General features: G+C 39.3%; 1 protein-coding gene across 17 annotated transcripts in view; it reads right to left on the bottom strand.

The window, feature by feature from the left end:
- MYT1L (myelin transcription factor 1 like) overlaps nt 1-23,793 on the bottom strand; it is a 315,937-nt gene that overhangs the window by 3,675 nt on the left and 288,469 nt on the right. For all 17 annotated transcript variants that reach the window (XM_052809716.1, XM_052809720.1, XM_052809717.1 and 14 more), the window contains 2 exons: nt 6,000-6,091; nt 4,124-4,227 (listed from right to left, as the gene is read on the bottom strand). In XM_052809716.1, the coding sequence (XP_052665676.1) occupies nt 4,124-4,227; nt 6,000-6,091 (196 nt within the window). The remainder of the gene's footprint in view (nt 1-4,123; nt 4,228-5,999; nt 6,092-23,793) is intronic.

Raw genomic sequence — 23,793 nt, 5'->3', positions numbered from 1 at the left:
GTTAGCTAAGCATGCACAGCTCCTTGCTGCCAGTGTTTAGCTCTTTGTAAGTATAACCAATTCCATGCAAATTCACAGGGCTGCTTTCGGAAGCTGAACAATTGCATGTTATTGCAATGTATGTACAAATTCGGCAAGTTTTCTAACACATACAATGACTTGCAAAACCAAAGGAACTGAAGAAAATTTGCACATAGCCAGGAGAGTGGGTCTCTGGGGCGTGACGACATGTACAGGTGAAGACAACTGAGCGTATACTCTGCCTGTGTTCCCAGGTGACCAGACACAAGTTAGCTCTGACCTTGCAAGGTGCCCTGCTTGAGCTAAAAAGCATTGCTGAGAGGCAACTTAGCCAAGCTTGTGCAGAGCACTGTGCTAATGAAGCTATAAGGATAGCACATGCAGAGCTCACTCATATCTGTCTACACTTTTCTCTGTAGACCTGTCCTTACTTTTCACATTGGATGATAACCGTTAACATCTATTACAAAGTCTACAGTGTGCTTTTGTGTGTGTGTAGGTTAAAATATGTCTTGACGAGAGGGCAAAAAAAGATGCCAGAGAAGTGGAAAAAATGCCAAAGAACACAAGGTTTTGAATTCTCAAAATGAGCTTTATCCATTTCTTCACCGGCAGACAGTGAACTGTGGGAAGAATTGATGCAATTTAAATGCTGATGGGAAGGTTGGAGGTTTGTGTGGTAGTAGCAGGCTGAAGGAGAAAAGGTTCTTAAGTGAATATTAACTTGACCATGGGTGAGTAAATTTTAGGAAATTGTTGGCACAATCAGGTAGTTAGATGTCTCAAGTTTTATTCTGGACCTAAAATTTCAGTCTCCTTATGGAAATACAGCCCATTAGTGGATAGAAGTAACTGTGACAAGTGATGTGGCTACATAAAACGATCTTTAAGTATCTCTTACTTTGACTACAGATTTTTATATAGCAGTTAATGCAAGCTGTCAGTATTGCAGGGGCTTCGTTTTGTCACAGTTAATCGATTCTGAGCTATTTCCACAACATGTTACAGTAGGCAAAATACTTTCTTCAGCTTTGAAACTGAAAACACAACCTCCTCTCTTGTTTTGCTTTCAGCTTGTTTATATCAGAGAGCTTGTTTATATCTGATGTATGCAAATGCAAAACATCTTTCATAGGTGCTTGTTAGAGTCTGTCATGCTCCGATATTTACCCTAAAAACTGTTTTTTATATTACAGACCAAAGTGAAGAGTCTGATGTCAATGAAGGCCCCGTTCAGTATGGCATACTGTTGCTGCCTCACACTAGCTTAAGTAGGAGCTGACGTTTTATAGATTTTTCTAGCTAGCTAAGCACTGCTACTTGAATAGATCTTTTTTCATGTGAGATGCTATCTGCAAATACAGTGGCAGCTGATCAGCATATCTCAAAATTGCATTTAGTACACATCTGTAGTATCTTAAGATAACTGGCATACTTAACTATTGTATTCACTTGCTTAAAGGCTGAAATTTCCCTCCCCACATTTTACCCTAAAACTAATGAATGTTTACTTGTATCTAGTCTCAAAACAGGATAACCTGTTGCTTGTATGAGACACAGTTATTTGCAGATTTTTCTTTCCCCCTCTCTCCTTTACGTGTTTCTGCCCCTCTCATACTTTCGGACTTGCATGTTAAATTTGAACAAATTTACTAGAAGATCTTAGATTAAAAATACTTTCTTCAAAGTCTTAAGCAAAAGGCAGGTGAGTAAAGGAGTCTTATGAATGCTCTGGCTAAGAAAAAGGCTGCAGCATGACTTTTCAGTTTATTAAATATAAAAGATTCTACACGGAAGGGAAGTTCCTGTTGTAGGAAAAACTTGTGCTGGCACTTACAGTCATATGGGATGCAAATCCATATCAAACAAGACTGTTGCTACTTCTGGTGTTCACAGAACTTCCACTATTTTCTCACGGCATACTCCCCGCCTGCAAAGTCTTAGTGAAATCTAGGTTGCACAATGATTTTCTAAAGGTTTATCAGCAAACATTTTGTAATGTTCAATATAATTTTACTGTTGCAAATAAAGGAGACTGTTGACTTTGATCCTCTTAATAGATTGATAATGACTACGATGTAACTCTCTACGTGTTGGAAATGTAAATTGCTTATCTTCAGAAGACTGTATGAATTCAAAACTGAGGCCTCTGAATTTTTGTGAAGTTTGACTCAGCTAGGATTTTCTACAGGCATCAGTAGCTAGTTGGGTTAGAACAGATAAGTATTAGACCACACTGCCCAGAGACTGTGGAATCTCTAGTGGAGGAAGTAAAGAATAGGTTAGACAAGCATCTGTCAGGATTAGTTTGGGAAGAGCTGGGAAGTAGGAAGGGAAGAAGACTGGTGGACAAAATAACATTTCAAGGTCTCTTGTAGCTCTATTTTCTGGATTCCTATTAATTATTTTAATGACAGTATGTGTCATTGCCAGTCATTCTACCCTTTTTCTAAATCTCTGGCACCAAGGTGTCAAAAGCATCCTTTCAACTTGATGGTAAAATCATCAGCTGAGGTTTTTTTACCAAGAATATGCAGCGGTCCCAGGTAGTGCCTAATCTGATTTCTAACACACGCAATGGCACTAGTCTGAGATATGAAAGTTGGAACTGAGAGCACTGAAGTATGGGTTCCGTACTCATTTCAGATCAAAACTTGATGTGAAATTCCTAGCTAAATCTTTGAAAGGCAATACATGTTTTATGCCTGTGATAGTGTTATCATGGCTTCATTTTTTTTTATTCATCTGGCCAAAAATAAAATTAAAAAAGCAGAAAGTTATTGACAACAGGAGCATTTACCTAATGTACACATAATGGCCAAACTGCTTCACATTTTTAAAAATCTCACCTAAATCAGTCTGTATGTGAACAGCACCTACAGCGTTGTATTAAGCAAAAGAAAACATAAGGCAGATTGGAAGCTGTCACATTCAAAACTTAGGACCAAATTCCTCCAACATAAGTACATATAATTTTCCTGCCATTGGTTATTCTTCTTGCTTTACATTCTTGCAGATTTTGTCCTCTTTACCCTACAGCTATATTTGGGCACATCAGAAAACTGTGTAAAACATAAGTCAAATCGTATAAAGGCTGAATAATGACAACAAAGCCCTAAATACAGGCAAAAAATAGAAGTGAGGTTTCAATATCAAATTGGTTAAGGTTTAGAAATCAAAGAAAAACCAAGCTGAAGAGGCAGATCCTGCCTTTTATTTATGAGTATACAAGAGGAGGAAGAGGACAATGGACATAGCACTCTTCTCCACAAGCAGCAAAGAAGTAGCAAGGAATGGTTTATTCTTTTTCCATCAAGATCAACTGGGTGATTATGACCATGGGACTAAAGGCTGATAAATGGTGAGAACTATGGTGAATCTCACTGTTGGTGTCTGTGCTCAAATCATGTGAAGAAAAAAGCACCAGAAGCTATCATCTTGGACACTTGAAAATGCCAGGGAAATAATTCAATTTATTTCTTTCCTTTGCTTTTTCCATCCAGTTTTAGGACTGTTGAATAATGAGGTTTTAAATAGTAGTCTAATGTTAGGTTTTCCTTTTTTTTTTTCCCTAACAGATTTATGTGGAACCTAAAAGGAATTAAGCTGGATCTGTGGAACCACTACTGCTGCCAACAGCTGCACTTAGTGTACCCCATGATGAAGTGAAGTGTAACAGGTATTCACCTCCCTATCTGAATTTCCTCTGTAAGACAGACCTGGCAAAAGCCATGCTGTTCATCTGGAATCCTTCACCTTGTAACTTATGTTAATGACCATGATGTCGCACAATATTTTAACTGCTATTAGAAAGGCATAGCCTTATCAAGGGGAAATACAAAGCTGACCATGACAGGTCATGCTTTTGCCATTATTTTAAAGAATATATTTTGCTAAGCCTTTTTTTTTTTTTTTTTTTTAATGCTGGTAACTGATGTGGAAATTGCATAATAGATACTGTTTTCTGATTTTATAAATGGCAAATCACAGACAGAAATCTTAGTATGTAAGAAACATAAAAGCCAACAATATATTTCCTATATTTTTTTTAATCAGTCATGTAGAAAAAGCAGCTGAATTTAGGGCTTCATAAAACTGTTACCTGAGTTCTGAGTTTAATCATATCAGCTTCCATCTGGGAGTTGGATTCATTTAGTTCTTTGATTTCTTCATCTAACTGTTTAATTTCTTCATCATTTTCTATACCTGGTGATGTAAAAATAAAAGGGGTGTTAAAATAATTAAGCTTTAAATCAGAGTTCAGTGAATTAATTTTTTCCATATTTGAAAATAAATTTATTTCAAGTAAAAGTATTAAAGTAAAAAAGTAAGAGGAAGTGTTCTTCAAACTTTCTTTTGAAGTTATAACAATGTATTTTCCACTACTTCTAAAAATTGCAGTAATTTTTCAGCGACAGTGTTGAAGTCCCTAAAGGATCAATAAGACACACCTTCTTCTTTCTATGTACTGATTTAACTTTGTATTACAAGAAATGCACCTGCAGCAACAAATTCTGCTCCACTGTCATATGTAACTTATTTGAAAGACTGTGCCCACTTAGATCTTCTGAAGAAAATATCTTAACATGCTAATCTCTTCATATTACAGTGTTGTCAAAATAATTTGTAACTAATTCAGAAGATTTTTTTTCCCAACACAGTGAAATTTTGTTGATGTACTGGGATATATTGTGATTCTGCTGTTGCTTTTAATATTTTCATGGTTCAGAAGGGTGTTATTAAACAATGATATATAGAATAATTTGCAAAATGGAATTGATTTCTGAGTTTTTATGGCATAAACATTTAGAGAATAGAATTTTAAAGGTACCTGCATTTTTAAGGATTCAGACAGGAATAAATGTAAAGGTTTTGTTTATTTATCCTTTTAATTACTATAACAAAGCATAAAATAGTCCTGGGAAGAGATAGACCTGTTTTCTCTCAAGTCAAAGTCTGAACTCCTAAAGCTTAAGAAACTGGTGTTCCCACTCTCCTGTTCTTACTCTGGTGTGAATCTTGCATACCTTTTCCCACAGTGCCTAACTCCAATAGGAAAGATGCTGTGTTTTCCCCTAAGTACCCAAAATATCCATATACCACTGCTTAAGGCATTCTTCGTGGGCATGGCAGATACAGTTCTCAGTACTTCCCGGGTTGTAGAGAAAATTACATCCACATCTTCCACTCCCTGGTTACCAGCTATTGAACAAAGACAGCCAATGCTTTCTCCAGCTGTGCTGGCAATGTAGGTTGAAATGCCTCCTGCACTGTGTTGAAATGCTTTGTGGCTCTCACAGTGAACACCAAGAGTTAAGAAGGCATGCACAGTCACAGACTAAGTGACTACATAAAGTTTTCCAAGAAAACTCAGGACATCGGCACCTCCCAGACAAGCCTTTTCTGCATTACTTATTTGAACTGAAGCACCTACATTTTGCTTTTACTGCACTTCAACAATCAGGGTACTACCCTGACTTTCATCCAAGGTACTTTCATCATCTTCCCTGCAACTCAAGGTTCCCAGGAAGGATTGCAGATTATTGGAGATGAAGTGGCACAAGGCCATCTACATGTGTCAGAGGTTACAGAGCCACAGCTCCAAATGAATTCAGGGGAGCTCATGAGGACTTGACACTCTGGAAATCAAGCCTTTTTCTCTTCTGAATCCTGCAACAATATAAGACCAACTATCCACCTTTAATGAATGAGATGTGAACCAGAAAATTCTAATGGTATATTCTAGTTTGAAATGTTCTAGTGTTTTAGATTTATGTAGATGTAACTAACTCAGATCAGTCTGACCACTCTACTGCTGGCTCAGATTTCCACAGCATAGAACCCAGTTTCACTTCTACTGACAGTGAATTCACTATTTATACAAAGATTTACACATGCAGGAAAAAAATCCAAGAGAGTAATGATAACTTTAGTTTACAAAGAAGTAATAGTTAAAAAGGTAATGATTAAAAATTTACCATTACTGGCCCGCTGCTTTATTGTTAGCATTTGTTCTCCAGACAGCTTTGCTTTCTTCATTGCCGAAGTAGCTCTGGGGCATCCTGATAAACTGTGAACAGTAAGAAGCCTGTTAATTTTGATAGGTCATTGAAAATAAATCTGTAATCCAAACCTGTAATAAAAATAGTATCAGAGACAAAGTTTATCTTCACTGCCTAGCACTGAAAGACTGTGTTAGTCTGAAAAAAGAGGACTTACCAGTAGTGATTTCATGGTTTTATTCTTTCTTCCAAATTCTTTTTGTATAGACAGCTAATATAGAAGTCAGATATATCTTTTAAAACTATAAGCCAGGGAAGCTCTAAATCGCAATGCTCTTATTAAAAAGTTTGATTTTAAAAACAGTTATTGTGTAAATACTCCCCTTTGAATTTACATGTCCCTGCTCTGAACTCCCACCCTTTTTAATTCATATGTTCAAACATGGAACTGAATGCTGAGAGAAGGGGACATGAGCTACCTCTCACATCCAAATGACTAACTAACTCTTACAAACTGCTTTTCTTTGTGAATATCACCTACTGAGCTGGCTAAATTGCTCTTTTCTAAATTGTTTCTTAAAATGGCTGTAACTATGTGTTGGCTTTCTGTTGAAGCCCAAGAAAAGTAATTCCCATAAAAATGACCTTGCCTTGGTAAGGGATGTATGTCTCTTATAATGTATATCTGTTACACTTATGGATGTAGACTCAGTTATCTCTTGTCTCCCATGTTGCCAAAATACTAAGCTTTTAATTACATTATACAAACCAGTTTGATAGCAAATGCAGTCTTAGCAGGTTTTATTGTAAAAATACAGTAATGATCAGACAGTGCTCACTATTTTATAAATAATTGTATACACCAAAATATCTCCTTTTTCAAAATCACATCTATAATGTAGTTGCACTATCACAGGTTAAGAGAAAATACATACTCAATCTAATTTAACAACGGAAAAATATAGTCTTATTCTGAGTAAGCTTTAGCAGTGAAGGGAATTTGGAAACTTATTAAGCAATTCCCTATTGCTTCAACATCTAACGTTTCATAGCCACTGAAACTGAGTAACGTCACGTACTTCTCATTGCATACAGTCACATTTATATTTCCTCTTCAGATCCAAGGGAAGATTATTTTTTTGTACAATTTTTAATTGTGCACATAAAATTCTAAGCTAATACTCAGATAATCTCTCTGTAATGTGGAACAAATGTCTGAGGAATGTGGTATCTTTGATTAAAAGCATTTATGTAAGTAAAGACCCAACTTCCTACTAAATAAAGTCCTATAATATAAATACAATGTTTAATTATTGAAAATGTTTCTCTGAAAAGCCTGGGCTACTATTATCAAGTGCAGCCATCCAAAAAAGGAAACTTTTCCCAGAAAAATGTCTAAAAAAACCTTTCCCTTCCTCAGCAAAAGAATCAGTGTTCAATATTTTATACAGGTCTGTTACTGAGGAGATGTATAATAAAACAATACTAGTAGTATCAAGAAATAGCACGATCTAGTAGCTTCCCACTGTAGCCTAGGTGGTAGGATGCCAGATTATTGTTCCAAGCTCTGCTATGGACTCACTGTGTGACCTTAAACAACTGTCCTCTTGAAGTGTCAAAACGGAGCCTTGAGGAAGATTAAGGCGGAGAAGATTAGCCGTTTTGGGAAAAAATCATTGGCACAGGGAAGAGAATAAAAGATAACAGTATAAGCAAAGTTTCTGCATCATTTAATTGACTTCATTTTTGTATCCATCCCTTCAACTGATTTAATGAATTTCCTCGTATTTTGTCCTCACTCTTTTTCAGGAGTTGCCATCACTGGGCATTGTAACAACTGTGTTAGTTTACTCTCATCTTGGTCTGCGGCCTTTTCCTCTCTAAAAGTCTTGACTGATGACAACCTAGGGAATCCCTCAAAATAAAATTATCCCTCAAACAGCCCATAAGTACAGCATACAGACCAACAAGAAACCTGGATGCTAGAACTGCACACCTGAAAGTGCAGAAGAATAACGAAACAAAAAGATGGTCACAAGCATTAGAAATCTACTGTGAGATTCAGCGTGCCTACATCCAAATTTTGGTGCCAAAACCCCAATCTTATTCCCAGGCCATGGTTATGTACACCTAGTTTTCAGGACTGCCTAAACCTGTAGACATCGTCTCAGCTTGTCTGAGAGGTTACCCCTCTACTAGTATATTCAGTGTGCTCCAAATCACGCTCTCACCCTGAGGCACCAGGTACAATGATGTCCCATATTTGCACTACTAAGCTTTCCGACTCTACAAAACAGGGTGGCCACGTTCTAGCTGCCTAATAGCAACTGTCTCTGGCCCACACTCTCTCTATTGGAAAGATATCTATTGCAAGGGTAGGCACTTGTATATCACTCATACCTCTGCTCCAGTTCTGGCATACTGGCACCAGATGTCCTCTGCCTAAACTGGAAGCAGAAAGATGGCACCCGAATGAGTCATGACTTAGTGAGGGGAAAGGCAAAGAGCTGCCTATTTTTGGGCCTACTAGTGAGGATGCAGAAGGCTTCCACATCCTGTAGCCAGGTTAATTTTGTTCTTACCCACTGGTGATCTAATACAATATGCACAGACAGAGGAGGGCTTTGACCAAAAGGGTTTTCTTTCCGTGCAACTGCATTCCCAAATAACAAGCTTCCTCTTTTTGCCTTCCTGACCCTTACACTCGTGGCTTTAACATATGCATCATGTACTACTATGACTACCTTTAGCTTGTTACGTGTCTGTCCTTAGAAGAGGCCATGAATGAACAGAAGGTCCTAACTTTTTCCTGTGGCTTTATGCAATTTGAGACAGCATCCAAAACTTCCAGAGGTACCAGGGGAAGATGCCAAAGCCAGGCCATGCCATCAACTTCCTCTGCAGGTCTTTACCGGCAAACCTGTCTCTCCATTAATTGTATATTGTATTGTAAGTGGATTAGCTCACTTTCCTGAGCCAGGCACTTACAATTTCAATGAAGCAGATACTAAGTTAGTAACCTAAATTAGAGGATTGAGTTCTACTACAGTTTAACTTGGCTAAATTCTTCAGAAATGAGTAAGACAAAGATAGCAATATGTATCCTCTTTGCCCAGCTCTGTTCTTAATTAAGTTACCTAAAAATACTTTAAATAATTTAAAAAGTAAATTAGGACTTTTACGATAAGCTTCTACTCTGCAAGGAAATTCTACCTCTTCCCTTCTATCTTCTTGACTGTATTTATCTCTCGTGAAGGTAACTGCTCCTTCTCCAAGTTGAGAACAACCAAAAGAGGGCAGGATATATGGGAAGGGAAGATGAATAACAGGGCAAAAGTCACCATCGCACCAGAAGTGGGCTGTTGCACAAAGGCTGAACCTCACGGAGGTGTAAAGTTAACCAAAAAGCTTGAATTGAGATCCCAGTGAGACTCGGAGTGGCTCAAGATTTCTAGAAGACTGGGGGGTAGAAGGAGACAGAAGACAAAAAGGAGTAGGTATGGTTTTATTTGTCTCAAATATCTATGTTTTATTTGTCTTCCCATGACTGGCAAACAAAAGTGTACAAGTGCAAGCCATTTCAGTGCTTTAGGAGTTAAGCAAAATATGCTTTAAACATCTCAAAAATCAAAAAAGACCAAGAGGAACATGCTAGCTAGTAGTTTTGGTAAGGATAATGCTTATCCTCACATCAAGTTTAAAGCCTCTACAGTTGATGCCTGTCATAGGTTTTCTGTAACAACTGGAATTAGCGTGTAATCTTGCTTTGGTTTGTTTTCTATAATTTAACAAACCTTACACTGACTTTTACATGAATATGGAATTCTGCAGCTTGTTCATTCCAGCAAAGAACTAGTAAAATTAATCACAGTTATCTCACTTGCTACTGCCATTATTCTCATACACATGAGAAATCATGCAAAAGAAAATATAAACACAGTTGAGTATTCTTTCCATAATAAAAAATGAGTAAGGCTTTCTAACAACATTGCTGGGGGTACTGCTGTAATAAATACAGTATAAACATACTGAGCCATCATTTACCTCCGTCAGACTGTGGATGCCACAGGGCTTGAAGCTACAGCATTTTGGTGGGGCTGTGAGAAGCACCAATACCCACCTCCTGGCTCCCTCTTAGTTCCTCTTAGATTCAGCAGGAGCTGTGAGCTGCTGCTGCCACAGAGACAAGGTATCAACAACCAGCTGATCATGAGCACCTTGTCTCATTGAGATGCAATGTGTCTCGGCTCTCGCTGAATTTCTACTGTCAGGCTCAATCTCTAATTATTTGAGAAAGAAAAGTACGATCTGGGACATCATCCTTGAAAGCCAACCTCTGCCATAATTTACAAAATACTATGAAAAATTAGTTAAACTGTTAGATTAAAGTGATCTAGAGTCAGATGCTGCAAACCTCCTGTAAGGCATGTGCTAAAATTTGAGAAGGTCTCAATTTTTGCTGGTTGGTGGAGACTTCTGACATTGTAACACATCATTTATATTGGAAACGTGCTTTTGTTGGGCATGGGTGCTAAATGGAGAGGTGCACGGCTGGGACCTATCATGCAGCTTTTCTTTGCAGGGCATGGCACTGTCCATGCAACAGATATTTATACACACTATACACCTGTAGGACTGACAGGTAGAAGGGGTGACAGGGTTTTACGCCATGCAAGTTCAGCCTGCGTTAATCAGGCTTGTTTTTACAGGAAGACTTTATAAATGGAGAAATGCAGAGGTAACGTGCTAGTAGCTGTATAAACTCCACAAAGTAAGGTGCATCCATACGTACGCCTACATCTTACCCTAACTGCCCTGAAGAGTAGTGACTAAAGGAAACCCAATCATCTAGAAGGTATGCAGAAAGACTATATGCACAAATTTAGGATAAAGAGCATATGGTGATTGCATCTGTTAAGAATTGAACACAACGTGAAGAATGAATTTTCTTTCTTGTTTAGGACTGCGGTTACATTACTGCAACCTATGCCTTGCCATATATTCAGTGGATTTAGAAAATAAGGTGAAATTGGTCCAAAATAAAAGGAAAATTAGTGGGGCGAAAAGTTTGAAAGGGACATCTAGCTAGTGTTTAGTGAACATTTACCAAGACATTTAGTTTAAAAATAAATAAATGTGGGCTAAAATCCTGAACTGCTTCAAGAATGTAATTGCACTATCTTCAGAGATGCAAACAAGAGAGGCTGTCAAAGTGGAGGATCATTGATCAAGTGGAGCAATTGTCTGGGTGACTGATTTTAGTTATCTGGGTTCCAGCTGTGCTGTGTTAAATACATTTTTTGCCTCAGCAGGCAGATGCAGTCTGGTCCCTCTTGAAGCTGAAGGAATTGTACTTGGCTTGTCAAGTGAAGAAAACATTTTCCAAACAGAGAAGTAGAGATGTGGGAAAGGAGGAGACAAAGGTCAAATAAAATGTAACTTTTATATTTGGTGTGTGAAGTGCTGAAGTTTACAAAGAAAGAATGAACAGGATGTAAAGAAACCAGTGCCTCAACCTGGAGTACCCAAAAAGCATCCTGAGGTCTAACTTTATAAATACTGTAAGATGTTTATAGATTCACTACCACAGTGATTTTTCAAAAAGTTAAGAAAATGAAACACTTTTCCTGTTTATTAAAAATAACATTGTCCATAGACTAGAGGAAGGAACAAGTCACGTTCAAGGGACCTCTTTTAACTAGAGATAGATCCAAAACAAGCCCCAGATGTAAATCCTTTTGAAATTCAGGGAAATACAGATCACAGTGAAAACTACTGTTTTATTTTGTTAATGGATGAAACCTTACTTTTATGACTAAGCTCCTGAGCTCTTTGGTAATGTTTGAAGTTCAAGTTAAGAGATCAAACTCAGTGATCAAAGTAGCCCTTTCCTTGGTTTAATATTAAATCCATGAACCACTCATTTTTTTCCATGTTGAAGGGTATCAGCTTTAGTGATTTCCTTATTCCCAAGAGTAAATTCTGCTACACACCTTAAAGGATGAAATACTCTATCCACAACTCCAGCAGAGATAAAAGGAACCCTCCCTAGCGCAGCACTCTTTTTATTTACATTCAAGGGTGACTGGCTTTTCCCCAGCTTCTTACTGAGCTGTGAAGTAAAGCGAGTCCAGGAGAGAGGTTTTGCAAACAAGCTAGTTTTGTTTTGCATGGAGATTGCTGAGACTCTCAGAGGAATCTCTTCTCCTCCCCACCAGCCACACAACCCTGACTGCCTTTGTGTGGTGTCGGAAAAAATTGTCTGTTCAGCTCAATTTCAGAATTCTTCACTGGAAAAGAATAATTCTGATTAATGTGGCCCTTTTTAGGTCTTGTTCCCTGGCTAAAGCTTTTTTTTTTTTTTTTTTTGGTGCATTTACAACTCACACCTGAATGTTGGTGATGAAGAACTTTCACTTAAATTTTCAATCTGGAGGAAAATCTAAGTTAAAAAGACTAAAAGCTTGACGTAATGCAGAAAGTGGCAGCTCCTAATCCAAGTTGCTTTCCAAAGATGCTGAGGAAAGTAGCTGAGATTTTATTCTGTTTAAACAAATCTTTGCATTTGTTCCAGAACGAAATAAAATTAAAACACTACCCAAGTGGCCATGAAAGAAATATAGCCATTTTGACTAAAACAAAACGTAAACTTTTCAAAATTATTTTAATGATATCTGATCATTGTTTCAGAAAGACTTTCAGGAAAGAACTACTTTCTTATTTTAGAGGGGGAGGGTTAAAGTGGAATTAAAATCTGGTGAGTCAAGCACCAAATGGACGATGATATAGAGTGAATGGCCATGATACCCAGAAAACGAGAGGGTATTTGCTTTTTCTTGGAGATTTAAAAGGTAAAATAGTGTTATAGCTTAATTTTGCCTATCCCTCATAACAAAAGAAGAAAACAAGCATCAGGTAAGAAAAACAAAAATACAAATTATGTAGAACTGTAAAAATGGCCAAGCTGAGTTACAAAAGGCTCTGAGAGCAGACTCAATTTGAAAGGAATCCCCCTGGGGCATAAATATACATCAGAAAAATGATTAATGTATCTTGAAATGCTGGAACTGTAAGAGCACTGCCAAAGTTGCCCTTCAGCTGGGCACACTAGTCCTGTGGCAAATTTACATCGTATTTTTTTAATTAAAGTTGCTTAGTCAGCAAAGAAACTCTGTGGGTGGGCTTCTCACATGTGCTAATGAGCTTTGACCTGCATCGTCACTGAACAGGGAAAGAGGTTTGGCTCTTGCCCAGTGATGCAACAACTGTTTAAAAATCTCTCATGTATTCCTTGGTGAGTGAGGAAGCACTGCAGCAAATTACAAGATTTTCAGGTGGCCCTAGCACTAAGTTTTGGGGAAGGAGTGTGCATTTAATGGGGCACCGCTGAGTGCCCCAGGAGCTGGGTGCTGGCTACTGCCAAGTTTATCAGCCTCTCTCCAGTCCTCCGACTGCACACAACAGGACAGATGACCTGAAGACCAGTGGATTTACTGGTCAGTTGAATAGGGCATGTATTGTGAAGGAGAAAATGGGCTGAGACTTCCCTGTGCAGAAACAGGTGTATCTCTAGCTACATACCTCTTATTAGTGCTCTTGAGCAGCTCAAAATTTCAAGTGATCTATTGAGTGACCAGTCGCTGCTCACTTAGGCACTTAAAATGAAGCACAGTTTCTTTAGGCACTTGTATAGACAGCAGAGAAAAAAAGGTACTTCAAGAGGAAAATTCATCCCACCTCAAATCTAAAAAGCCATCCAGTCATCTCTGCTTTTTTATGGGCTATGCCTGCAGTGAGGACAGGCTTATAACCAGAGAGCTTCTGCTAAGTGCCTGAAATCAAGGAGATGTAACATTGCAAGCACCTGTACAAATTACTGTCTGCTATCATTTGTCAGGTCTGCTCAGCAAAATGATTTTTCTTGTTTATATTGTGCAGTCTGCTTTTTCTGATATGAATTTCACGTTATTTTCTCCTTGACTTTCCCAAGGTAAGTAAACCTCTTAAGTCCTTTTAGATTAGCTCTCTGTTAGGAGCATTCCAATTTAATAGACTGTACATCTGATTAAAATGCTATTCCATCCTTCTTCCAGCTCGTAATGAAAAGAGCTGGCAGAACTACCCACAGTCAAAGGGCGTAACTCTTTCAACAATTAGGCTCTGCATTTAGTAATTTCTGACTTTTGCCAAATTTTAAACTGATCTGACTGAAATCTTCCATTGTAGCTGTCTGGCCAGGCTCAGTTTTTTTCCAAACGTCATAGGAAAAAAATTTCCATTTCTCAGAATATATTTGTATACCATTGTTTTGTCCATATACCTTGTTTTGTCCATACTGAGGAGAAAAAAAAAGCCCCAATAGTTCAGTGAATATCTCTAATTGTCTGTGAATTGGAGCAAGACTTAACATTTCACAGGGTATTGCTCTGAGTTTAGAGATGCATTCTGCTGTCCTCATGAAAACAAATGTAGATTTGGCAGAGTTATAAGCTTCTGACAGACTGTCATTTGGACATGCTCCGTAGATGTGAGTTAGTGTTTGGCTGCCAGACCCTCCATGTACATTGTGTGTATGACAACTGGGAGCGCCTTCTCTGCCATCAGCCCTGTTCAGGGCTGCAGGGCCCGGAGTTGAAGGCTGCTTGCTGGAAGCAACACCAGTGAGACCGCCTGTCCTATTCTGCCAGCGCTCAGGAGAAGATACCTGAGGGCCAGCTACCTCAAATGCTGAGGACTGAGAAGTGCAGAAGTAAGAAGGAAGATTGAACAGGAGCCACGGGGACAGAGAAGGGAAGAGGGCCAGCACAGATGCAGTAGGAGAGGAGGAGGATGGGAAGAGGAAGGCGTTGAAAAGCTATTTAGAAAGACCCTTTTCCCTCGAGCTTATGAGTCAACACAAAGTTCCTAAGTAAAAAAATCCTTTGTACTGCAGGATCCACCTCACAGATTTTAGTTTAATATTTTTCTTCTATATGTATATTATTATTACATTTAATTGCCATGTTTCTCTCTTTGCCTTCTTGGAAATGTCAGCACATTTGCATGTCTGTCATCTTGTAATAATGGCACCATGATGACTCTTTTCATTGTCAATTGTAATTACTGTTAAATGCAATGAGTTTGGTTAGTTCTTCTATACTCTTAACATTGTATGACTTTCTCCTGCTAAACTGCAACGTAAAGCTTGTAGGAAAAAAATAAGAGGTGGGAAACAGCAAAATAAATCAATGGCAGGGAGGCGACAGGCAGATTAAAAACAAGCAAACAAACACCCTAAACGACTTTAAAAAACCTACCAGGGAAAAAGTGAAACAATGAGAATTAAGAGTGAAATAATTTTGACTCAAATGTGGCCCTCTGTCAACTTACTGTAGCAACAAATAAATCAAAGGACAAGAGTTGACTTGACAAGAGACCTGGCTAGAAATAGATGCAATCAAATAATTTAATGAGTTGCATATTAAAAGCTTCTTACAAATCTGAAGTTTGACAGTATTCACGTTTCATAAATAGATAAATGGAAGAACAAGAAAAATTTCCTCTCTGCAAAGTTTTTACCATTTTCAACATTACCTTCAACATAGCATAGGAGCACCTTTCAAGAGTGCTTTTTAAGCTTTGGTTCCCTACAGATATAATTGCTGGACACAAATTCCTCACGAACATGGTATTTCGGAAGTCTAGAGCATCCTGAGAATTCATGGCAGTTTGGATTCTTTGTGTTTTAAAGGATGCTTGCAATTGGCTTAACCGTGAGCTTCTGAGTCTGCTCAAAACCAAGAGAGAAGCATACCAGAGATGGAAAAGTGGACAAATACCTGTTGAGAACTACAAGGGCATTGCCAGGGCGTGCAGAGATGCAGTTAGAAAAGCAAAAGCTCATCTCGAATTGAAATTGGCCAGAGATGTCAAAAACTACAAAAATGGTTCTTCAAGTATGTAAACAAGAAGCAGAAACAGAAGGAAAATACTGGCCTGCTGTTAAACAGGAGAGGTGAATTAGTCACCAACAACACTGGAAAGGCAGAGGTTCTCAACACTTTCTTCACCTCGGTCTTTACCAGCACTGTTGGGCCCCAGGCCTTGGGAACAAAAATCCAGATTGATGCCAACACAGACCCACCATCAGTGAAGGAAGGGTTGATATGTGAACTATTACAGGAGCTTGACCCCTACAAATCGATGGGCCCTGACAATATCCACCCGAGGGTGTTAAGACAGCTGGCTGACCTTGTTGCGAGGCCACTCTCTATAATCTTTGAGAAGTCATGGAGACCAGGGGACATCTCAGAAGACTGGAAGAAGGCTAATGTCACCCCCATCTACAAGAAGGGCTTAAAGGAGGATCCAGGAAATTACAGGCCCACCAGTCTTACTTCAGTTCCTGGGAAAGTTATGCAATGAATCCTCCTGGGGGCTATCACAAGTCAAATGAAGCATGTGATTAGGAAAAGCCAGCATGGATTCACCATCAAATGATTGGCAAAAGCCAGCACAGATTCACCAAGGGCAAATCGTGCTTGACAAACCTGATGGCCTCCTACGACAAAGTAACCTGCTCCGTTGATGTGGGGCGAGTAGTGGACATTGTCTACCTGGATTTCTCCAAGGCTTTCGATAGTTTCCCACAGCCTCCTCCTAGAAACGCTGATGTGTCACAGTCTAGACAAGTGGTCTGTGCAGCGGGTGGGGAACTGGCTGACAGGCTGCACCCAGAGGGTGCTAGTAAATAGCTCCTTTTCAAACTGGTAATCTGTCACAAGTGGGTCCCCCAGGGATCGATATTGGGCCCAACACTGTTTAATATCTTCATAAGTGATCTGGACGATGGGATCAATTGTACCTTGATGAAGTTTGCTGGTGATACCAAACTGGGTGGGGAAGTGGACACTTTGGAAGGGAGAACCACCCTGCAGGAAGACCTGGATAGGCTGGAAGAGTGGGCTAACAAGAACCTTATGAAGTTCAACAAAGACAAGTGTAAGGTCTTGCACCTGGGAAAAAATAATCCAGGAGTGCAGCACAGGCTGGGATCTACCCAGCTGGAGAGCAGCTCTGTGGAAAGGGACCTGGGGGTCCTGGTGGACAACCAGCTCAATATGAGTGAACAGTGTGCTGCTGCAGCAAAGCAAGCCAATGGGATGCTGGGCTGCATCAACAAGGGCATCACCAGCAGAGATAAAGAAGCCGTTATCGCACTCTACTCAGCACTTGTGAGGCCACACCTGGAATACTGTGTTCAGTTTTGGTCCCTGCTAGACAAAAAAGATGTGGACAGGCTGGAGAGGGTCTACAGAAGGGTCACAAAGATGATCAAAGTACTGGGAAGCCTGCCATGTGAGGAAAGGCTGAGAGAACAGGGTTTGTGAGCCTTGCGGAGAGAAGGCTTAGGGGATACCTTATCACCATGTTCCAATATTTAAAGAGTGGCTACAAAGAAGATGGAGACTCCCTTTTTACAAGGAGACACATGGAAAAGACGAGGGATAATGGGTTAAAACTACTCCTGGGGAGATTCTGATTGGACACAAGACGAAAATTTTTGACAACGAGAACAATCAGGCATTGGAAAAATCTCCCCAGGAAAGTGGTGGATTCCCCAACATTGGACACTTTTAAGATGCTGCTGGACAGGGTGCTGGGCTGTCTTGTGTAGACCATGTTTTTGCCAAGAAAGGTTGGACCCGATGATCCTCAAGGTCCCTTCCAACCTGGCATTCTATGATTCTATGAATTACTTTTTTGTTGTTTTTACACAAGGTATTTTACCATGACATATCTTATTTTTGCACTGTGGTTCACAGCACTGAACCACAGTATTAATATGCACCTTCTGATATCTTTAATTTGCATTAGTCCATAGTGAACCTTGCATCATATATATATATAGATATATGTATATATGGAATCTCAGATCTGATATAACTTTATATTTTCAGTTGTTTAATAGAGCTTCTAAGTTTTCCCCTCTGCATTTATTTGCGAATATCAGAGAACTTTTTTTAAAATTCAGGTTTTATTTCAAATAAGCTTCCTATCCTGCTGAAAAGCTGACACCTGCTAGAAACCAATTACCTCCATTTAAATTCTGGGCACTTTCATTTCTCCATGAACTGAAAGGAGTAGCTGGCATTTAGTATCTCAGACAACTTAGTGTAATGTAAGTCCTGCTGTCATATCTGTAGGCCTCACACAACACTGTGTCAACACAAAGGCAAGCTCAAATAACGGAGGTTGCAAGCCTATGTACAAAACATAAAAATCAGAATAATCTGAGGCCTTCTCACACCCTTTGTAACCATATAGCTAATTTCTAAAAGACTTATTCACTGAACGAATGCTAAGTATTTTTATGTTTTTAAATGCCGAAGCTGAGAAATGCTGACGCTAAGAAAGGATGTGACTTCAGGCAAAGACTGAAAGCTCTACAGTAATTTAGGAGCCACTAGCAGCCACTAGCACATGTTTGCAGATGCAAAGCATCTGGTTTATAGAGCTGCTTCCCCTTTGGCACTCTGCATGTGAACACCCACCCCAGATAAACCCTGGGGTGAGATGCTGTTCTATGGACACAGGCTCAAGCTGCAGCCCTGAGCACCAAGAGGTTTGACCGTAGGTGGCACTTGCAAACCTTCCCTTCAGGAGCTGAGGTCGATGACACAGGTTTTTTAGACAGTATCTATTTCTAGCAAAGCATATTTCATGAGAAAAAGGATCTGCGCATGGAAATCTACATCTCCATCCTTCTTCCCTCACATTTATCATCTTCTGAAAGCTTTGAGTGTTTGGGAGCTCAGAGGTTCTCTGAGGATCTGTGTGAGTGCTGGTATCTGCCTGCTTCTAGCAAGCAGCTGCAGAGGGCAGCTCCTGTCCTGAATTTTTATCTTTTCATCTCTTCCTAATCTTCCTGTTCCCAGGCTTAGCAATGCAGCTGTGCAGCTCAGAGCTGTGACCAACGTAGAATTTTTGGAGGAAACAACACTGGCAGTGCTCCTTCACCTCAGGACGTGCACATGAGGTGATGGCTGAACTGAGTGCACTGCTATTACCTTCCTGCAGGCTTTCTGATGGCCTTACCATTAACTAAGCCTTCCTACACATAAAGTGGATAGCCCATAACTATCATATGTAAACATTTCCCGTAAACACCTCACAATTTCTATATACATTCCTTCAGAAGGGAAAAGGCACTGGATGATGTCCATTACTTTCAGTAATTTCTAGACTTTTTGCAAACACAGTGGCATTCCCTTGCTGCTTAAATACAGATCCTATTCTATAAACCTGTTTATGGATCTTGGAGTCCCACTGTCCTCAGTGAGTATACAGGTACACTAAAGAAAAATTTCCCTTCTCCACATTTTCATCTCTATTTGGCATTAGCTTGTAAATGGGGAATTTCATCATCTCTTGTATATTATAGCTCCACTAGCATATGTTTTTGTACTGGTTTTGGCTGGTATAGAGTTAATTTTCTTCATAGTAGCCAGTCTGAGGCTGTTTTGGATTTGTGCTGAAAACAGTGTTGATAACACAGGGATGTTTTAGTTACTGCTGAGCAGAGTTCACACAGAGCCAAGGCATTCTCTGCTTCTCACCCCACCCCACCAGCGAGGAGGCTGGGGGGGCACAAGGAGTTGGGAGGGGACACAGCCGGGACAGCTGACCCTGACTGACCCAAGGGATATTCCACACCATACAGCGTCATGCTCAGCAATAAAACCTGGGGAAAGATGGCATAAGGGGTGACATTCAGAGATACAGCATTTGTCTTCCCAAGTAACCATTAGGTGTGATGGAGCCCTGCTTTCCTGGAGATGGCTGAACACCTGCCTGCCCATGGGAAGCGGTGAATGAATCCCTGGTTTTGCTTTGCTTGTGTGTATGGCTTTTGCTTTACCTATTAAACTGCCTTTGTCTCAACCCACAAGTTTTCTCACTTTCACCCTTCAGATTCTCTCCCCCATCCTGCTGGGAGTGAGTGAGTGAGCAGCTGTGTGGGGCTGAGCTGCCTACTGGGGTTAAACCACAACAGTTGTACATAGTAAAGGGAATTTAAAAGCTACATTACTGTGTTTGATATGGGTGAACACTGATTTAAATACAAGTGGGCAGGAGATGGGAGCAAAAACATTGTTTTATACCTGAAAAGGCATTTCTGCATGTACTTTCCACTGAAGTTAGCACAAGCACATTTCCCCTTCTGTGCTAAGGAGCAGGGTTGCTAAATGCAAGTATATTCTAAGAAAGTCCTCACTGATCACAGTATTAGAAATGATGCCATCCAGAAAAATCTTCCTAAATCAAATATGAGGATGTAAGGGCCTGTTCAAGAATCAAACTGGAAAGCTACAGTATAATAACCAATTTACATTTCATTATAACCTATTTCATTTACCTATCTACTGACTCCATGCTTACATGCCTTCCAATTCATTTTCGTATTGCTGATAGGTCACCTAATTTCACACTGGCCTCTCCTGCTAGCACAGGCTCCATTTTGAAGCATAGCACTCTTAATCCTATGCTTCAAGTCCCTCCTGATAACCCTCTGTTGCCATTCTTTCCTTTGCAAACTCCTTGACAAAATAAAACTATTCATAGGAATTTCTGCAGACAGGCATGGAAAACATTAAAAAAACAGAAAGCTCTGTTGGTGCCTTTGTTCATAGGATTCAAAATTTACTGAAATTTGTGACTTTTTCACTTCAGAAGCATGCATATATTTAAATTACAGACTACCTGATACCAGTTGGAGCAGGTTTTTAACTAAGTACTGATTTACCAGCCCTTGTGGATCAAATCCAGGGTCCCTTGATATCAGTGGAATGACATGTGTACAAGGTGCAACAGCAGCTCTTAGAAATCTTTGCCTCAAAAACCTCTCTCTCTCTCTCTATATATGTATATATTTAATTAATTCAACAGTTGGCATCATTTTCACAAGCCAGTCTGCTGTTCCAGTTTCCAGAGTATTACAGCTGCTTGGATAATAGCGTATTAACAGCTGTCTACAAATGGCAGAATATAAATTCTCAAATAACACATTAAGAACAACTACACATGCAATTAATATATATGCTTAGAGAACTCTGCTAATAGGAAAATATTTGTACTGGGGAAGAAAAATCACCTATTAAGAGAGAAGTGAGTTGTTCTGGCAAAAATGAAGACTTTTAGCTACTGCTTCCCTAGTAGCTTTTACTGATTCGGTTAATGGCCATAGCCCTGCTCTCTCCCCACACATGCTGAACACAGCTATACCTGCAAAAGACTGTACATAAGCCTAGTCTCAGTGTGTAACTGTCATAGCATTGCTTCTCTTCAGAAGGTGGCGTTTTAAGATGTACAGCCATAGCTGTATAGCAAAATGTTGTTAGAGGTAGAAGATGAGACCACAGCCTATTAAACTGGATACACTAAAAGTGAGGGGGTATTTCATCCTTAGGTAAGGAAATGCATAGTCTGTAATTTAGGTGTGATTGAACTCCAGATTAGGACACCTATGTTTAAATGTCTGCATGGGAACTATGTGTCAAAGCTGCCAGGGAGCTCTGGGGCCCATCCATTTAACAAAGCTAGCACCCTTCCAGATCCCCTGCAAAGCATGTTCAGCTCTCAGCTGTCATAATCAAAGAATGGGAGGGTCTCACAAACCTTCAGTTATTTTTGCCAACCCAGTAGGGCCATCTTGCATGCCCTATGAGGAGTTCAAATGGCATACAGTACCTATTTGTAATCAGGGGAATCCCACTCCCCATTGATGCACCCAGTGACATATAGGGTACAACTCAGATTAAAGGCACGTGTCTACTTCACCAAGTGAAGTGAACAACTCTCCATTCACTCCATTCACTGGAAGAGGAGTAACTGCATCTCGTTCACCTACAAGCAGATTCTTAAGGTAGGCGAAATGTGCTGAAGTTCAGTCCTACGTGCAGAGTTTGATTCAGTTGGCCATACTGTATATGAAATGTCATTTGAGACGATGTATCATTAAGGCTGATAAATACGACACTGGACCTACCTTTCTGAGCAACAGCTGGAGGCCACGTAAATTATCCTAAAGCATCTAAAATGGCTCCAAGTGCTTTTTTTTGTGTGAGCAAATGAACTAAGCCCTTTTAACAGCATCTTAAGAATTCTGCAAGAATTAATAATATTTTTAAAATAATATGGCTCGTTACTGATATTGCCATAGCTTATGGAAGCTTCAAGAAATTGTTAAACTTGCTCATGACTTAGAATATCAGCACTTTGTTACATCAAGACAATCAAGTAAGATCAGTCTACTTCAGTCAGTCTTTTTAAGCAACCTTTCATCTTCTGGTGCTCTCCTCTAAGAATGGACCCTTTTGCCCAAAAACTGGTCTTATAAGGTAAGTCTTTTACATGTCTCAGTTTCTGCTTAAGATAATGGTACTCAAGAAATCACATGGCTCCTATGTGGCTAAATGCCATATTTAGGTTTCTCCACTGCAAAAAAAAAAAATAATTTAAATTTTATTATGTTTTTTTATGAAAACTTTCCTATTAAAAAAAACCTCTGGGTACCATTTTCTCCTTAATTTTGAAGAACAATTAAATTTAGTGTCAATACATTCCTTTTAGAATTTTGTTGCAAGAATTTTCTCCTTCAAAATGTAAACATGATGTAAATACTCCTTGAAAGCAATCTCCTAGTAATTACATTGTACCTTTCAACTAAATGTAAAATAATTTCAAAATTTTAATGACAGATTTCTATGAGTTAACTATATGTTACACCATTATGAAGAAAGCTAAACTGAAACAAAAACACTAACACTGATATTGTACTGAAAGTCAGAAACTTAAATCCACATGTGGACATCTGCACCAATGGTCAGGGCTTTTGCATCTGCCACTCCCTAAAGCCTATGGGAGCTGCAGGCTGTGTAATACATTTGACCACTTAGGTAGCACCTCACGTCATCGACCAGAATCCCTTCATGGTAGGTACCATACAAACACCGAGTAGAAAACCAGCTCTGAACCTAAATGATAAATAGGAACTATGTGCACAAAGTCTGGAGAGGTTGCAGTAAGGGTGAGGCTTTTGAATTAAGCTATAAAGGATTGTCAGAGAAAGAATCAAAGGAAATAGTTACAGGCAAGAGAAGGAAGTACACTTTTCACCTCTATATCTAGAACTGACTACAAAACAGGATTAGGTTGGTTTAGTTAACTAAAAGGTACAGAAGTTCAACTGAGGTCTGCCTGGAGAAGGGTGACAAATTAGGTACATTGGCTTGACATATTTGAAGTAATAGACTTTTATATTAGTGATTATATAATAAGAAATTTGCTTCGGCACTATAGTCATGTTCAGGCTGAGATTCCCACCCAAAGCTCTGAGAACACCCTTGCTTCCTCGTAACCTAGTATCTAAAATGGCAGCAAGATTTATCCCTAATAGACTGGCCACTTTCTCTTCATTAATCTCTTAAAAGCTATGAAAAATGTCATCACTGAAGTTCTCTTATTTTTGCTAAGTTTATGAAATTTTGAGCAAACATTTTCATTACCAAATGAATAAAAGTACTTTGATTTTATGGAACTGGTTCCTTAAATTCTTTAGTTCCATGCTCTGATGTTTGGGAATCAACAATGCATTTGACATCTCTGAAAATCAGGGGGATTCAGATGTGTATTACAAAGTCTATCCTTAGGTAATTTGTCCAGAGTCACTCAATAAAGCAGCAGCAAATTTACACTTATTGTCATGCACACTTTTTTCCCTAAAATTTTG

Source organism: Harpia harpyja, chromosome 15 (genome assembly GCF_026419915.1).
Source record: "Harpia harpyja isolate bHarHar1 chromosome 15, bHarHar1 primary haplotype, whole genome shotgun sequence".
NCBI classification, from domain to species: domain Eukaryota; kingdom Metazoa; phylum Chordata; class Aves; order Accipitriformes; family Accipitridae; genus Harpia; species Harpia harpyja.
The sequence above is the reverse complement of the archived record's forward strand: the minus strand, read 5'-3'. Positions and strand labels throughout refer to the sequence as shown.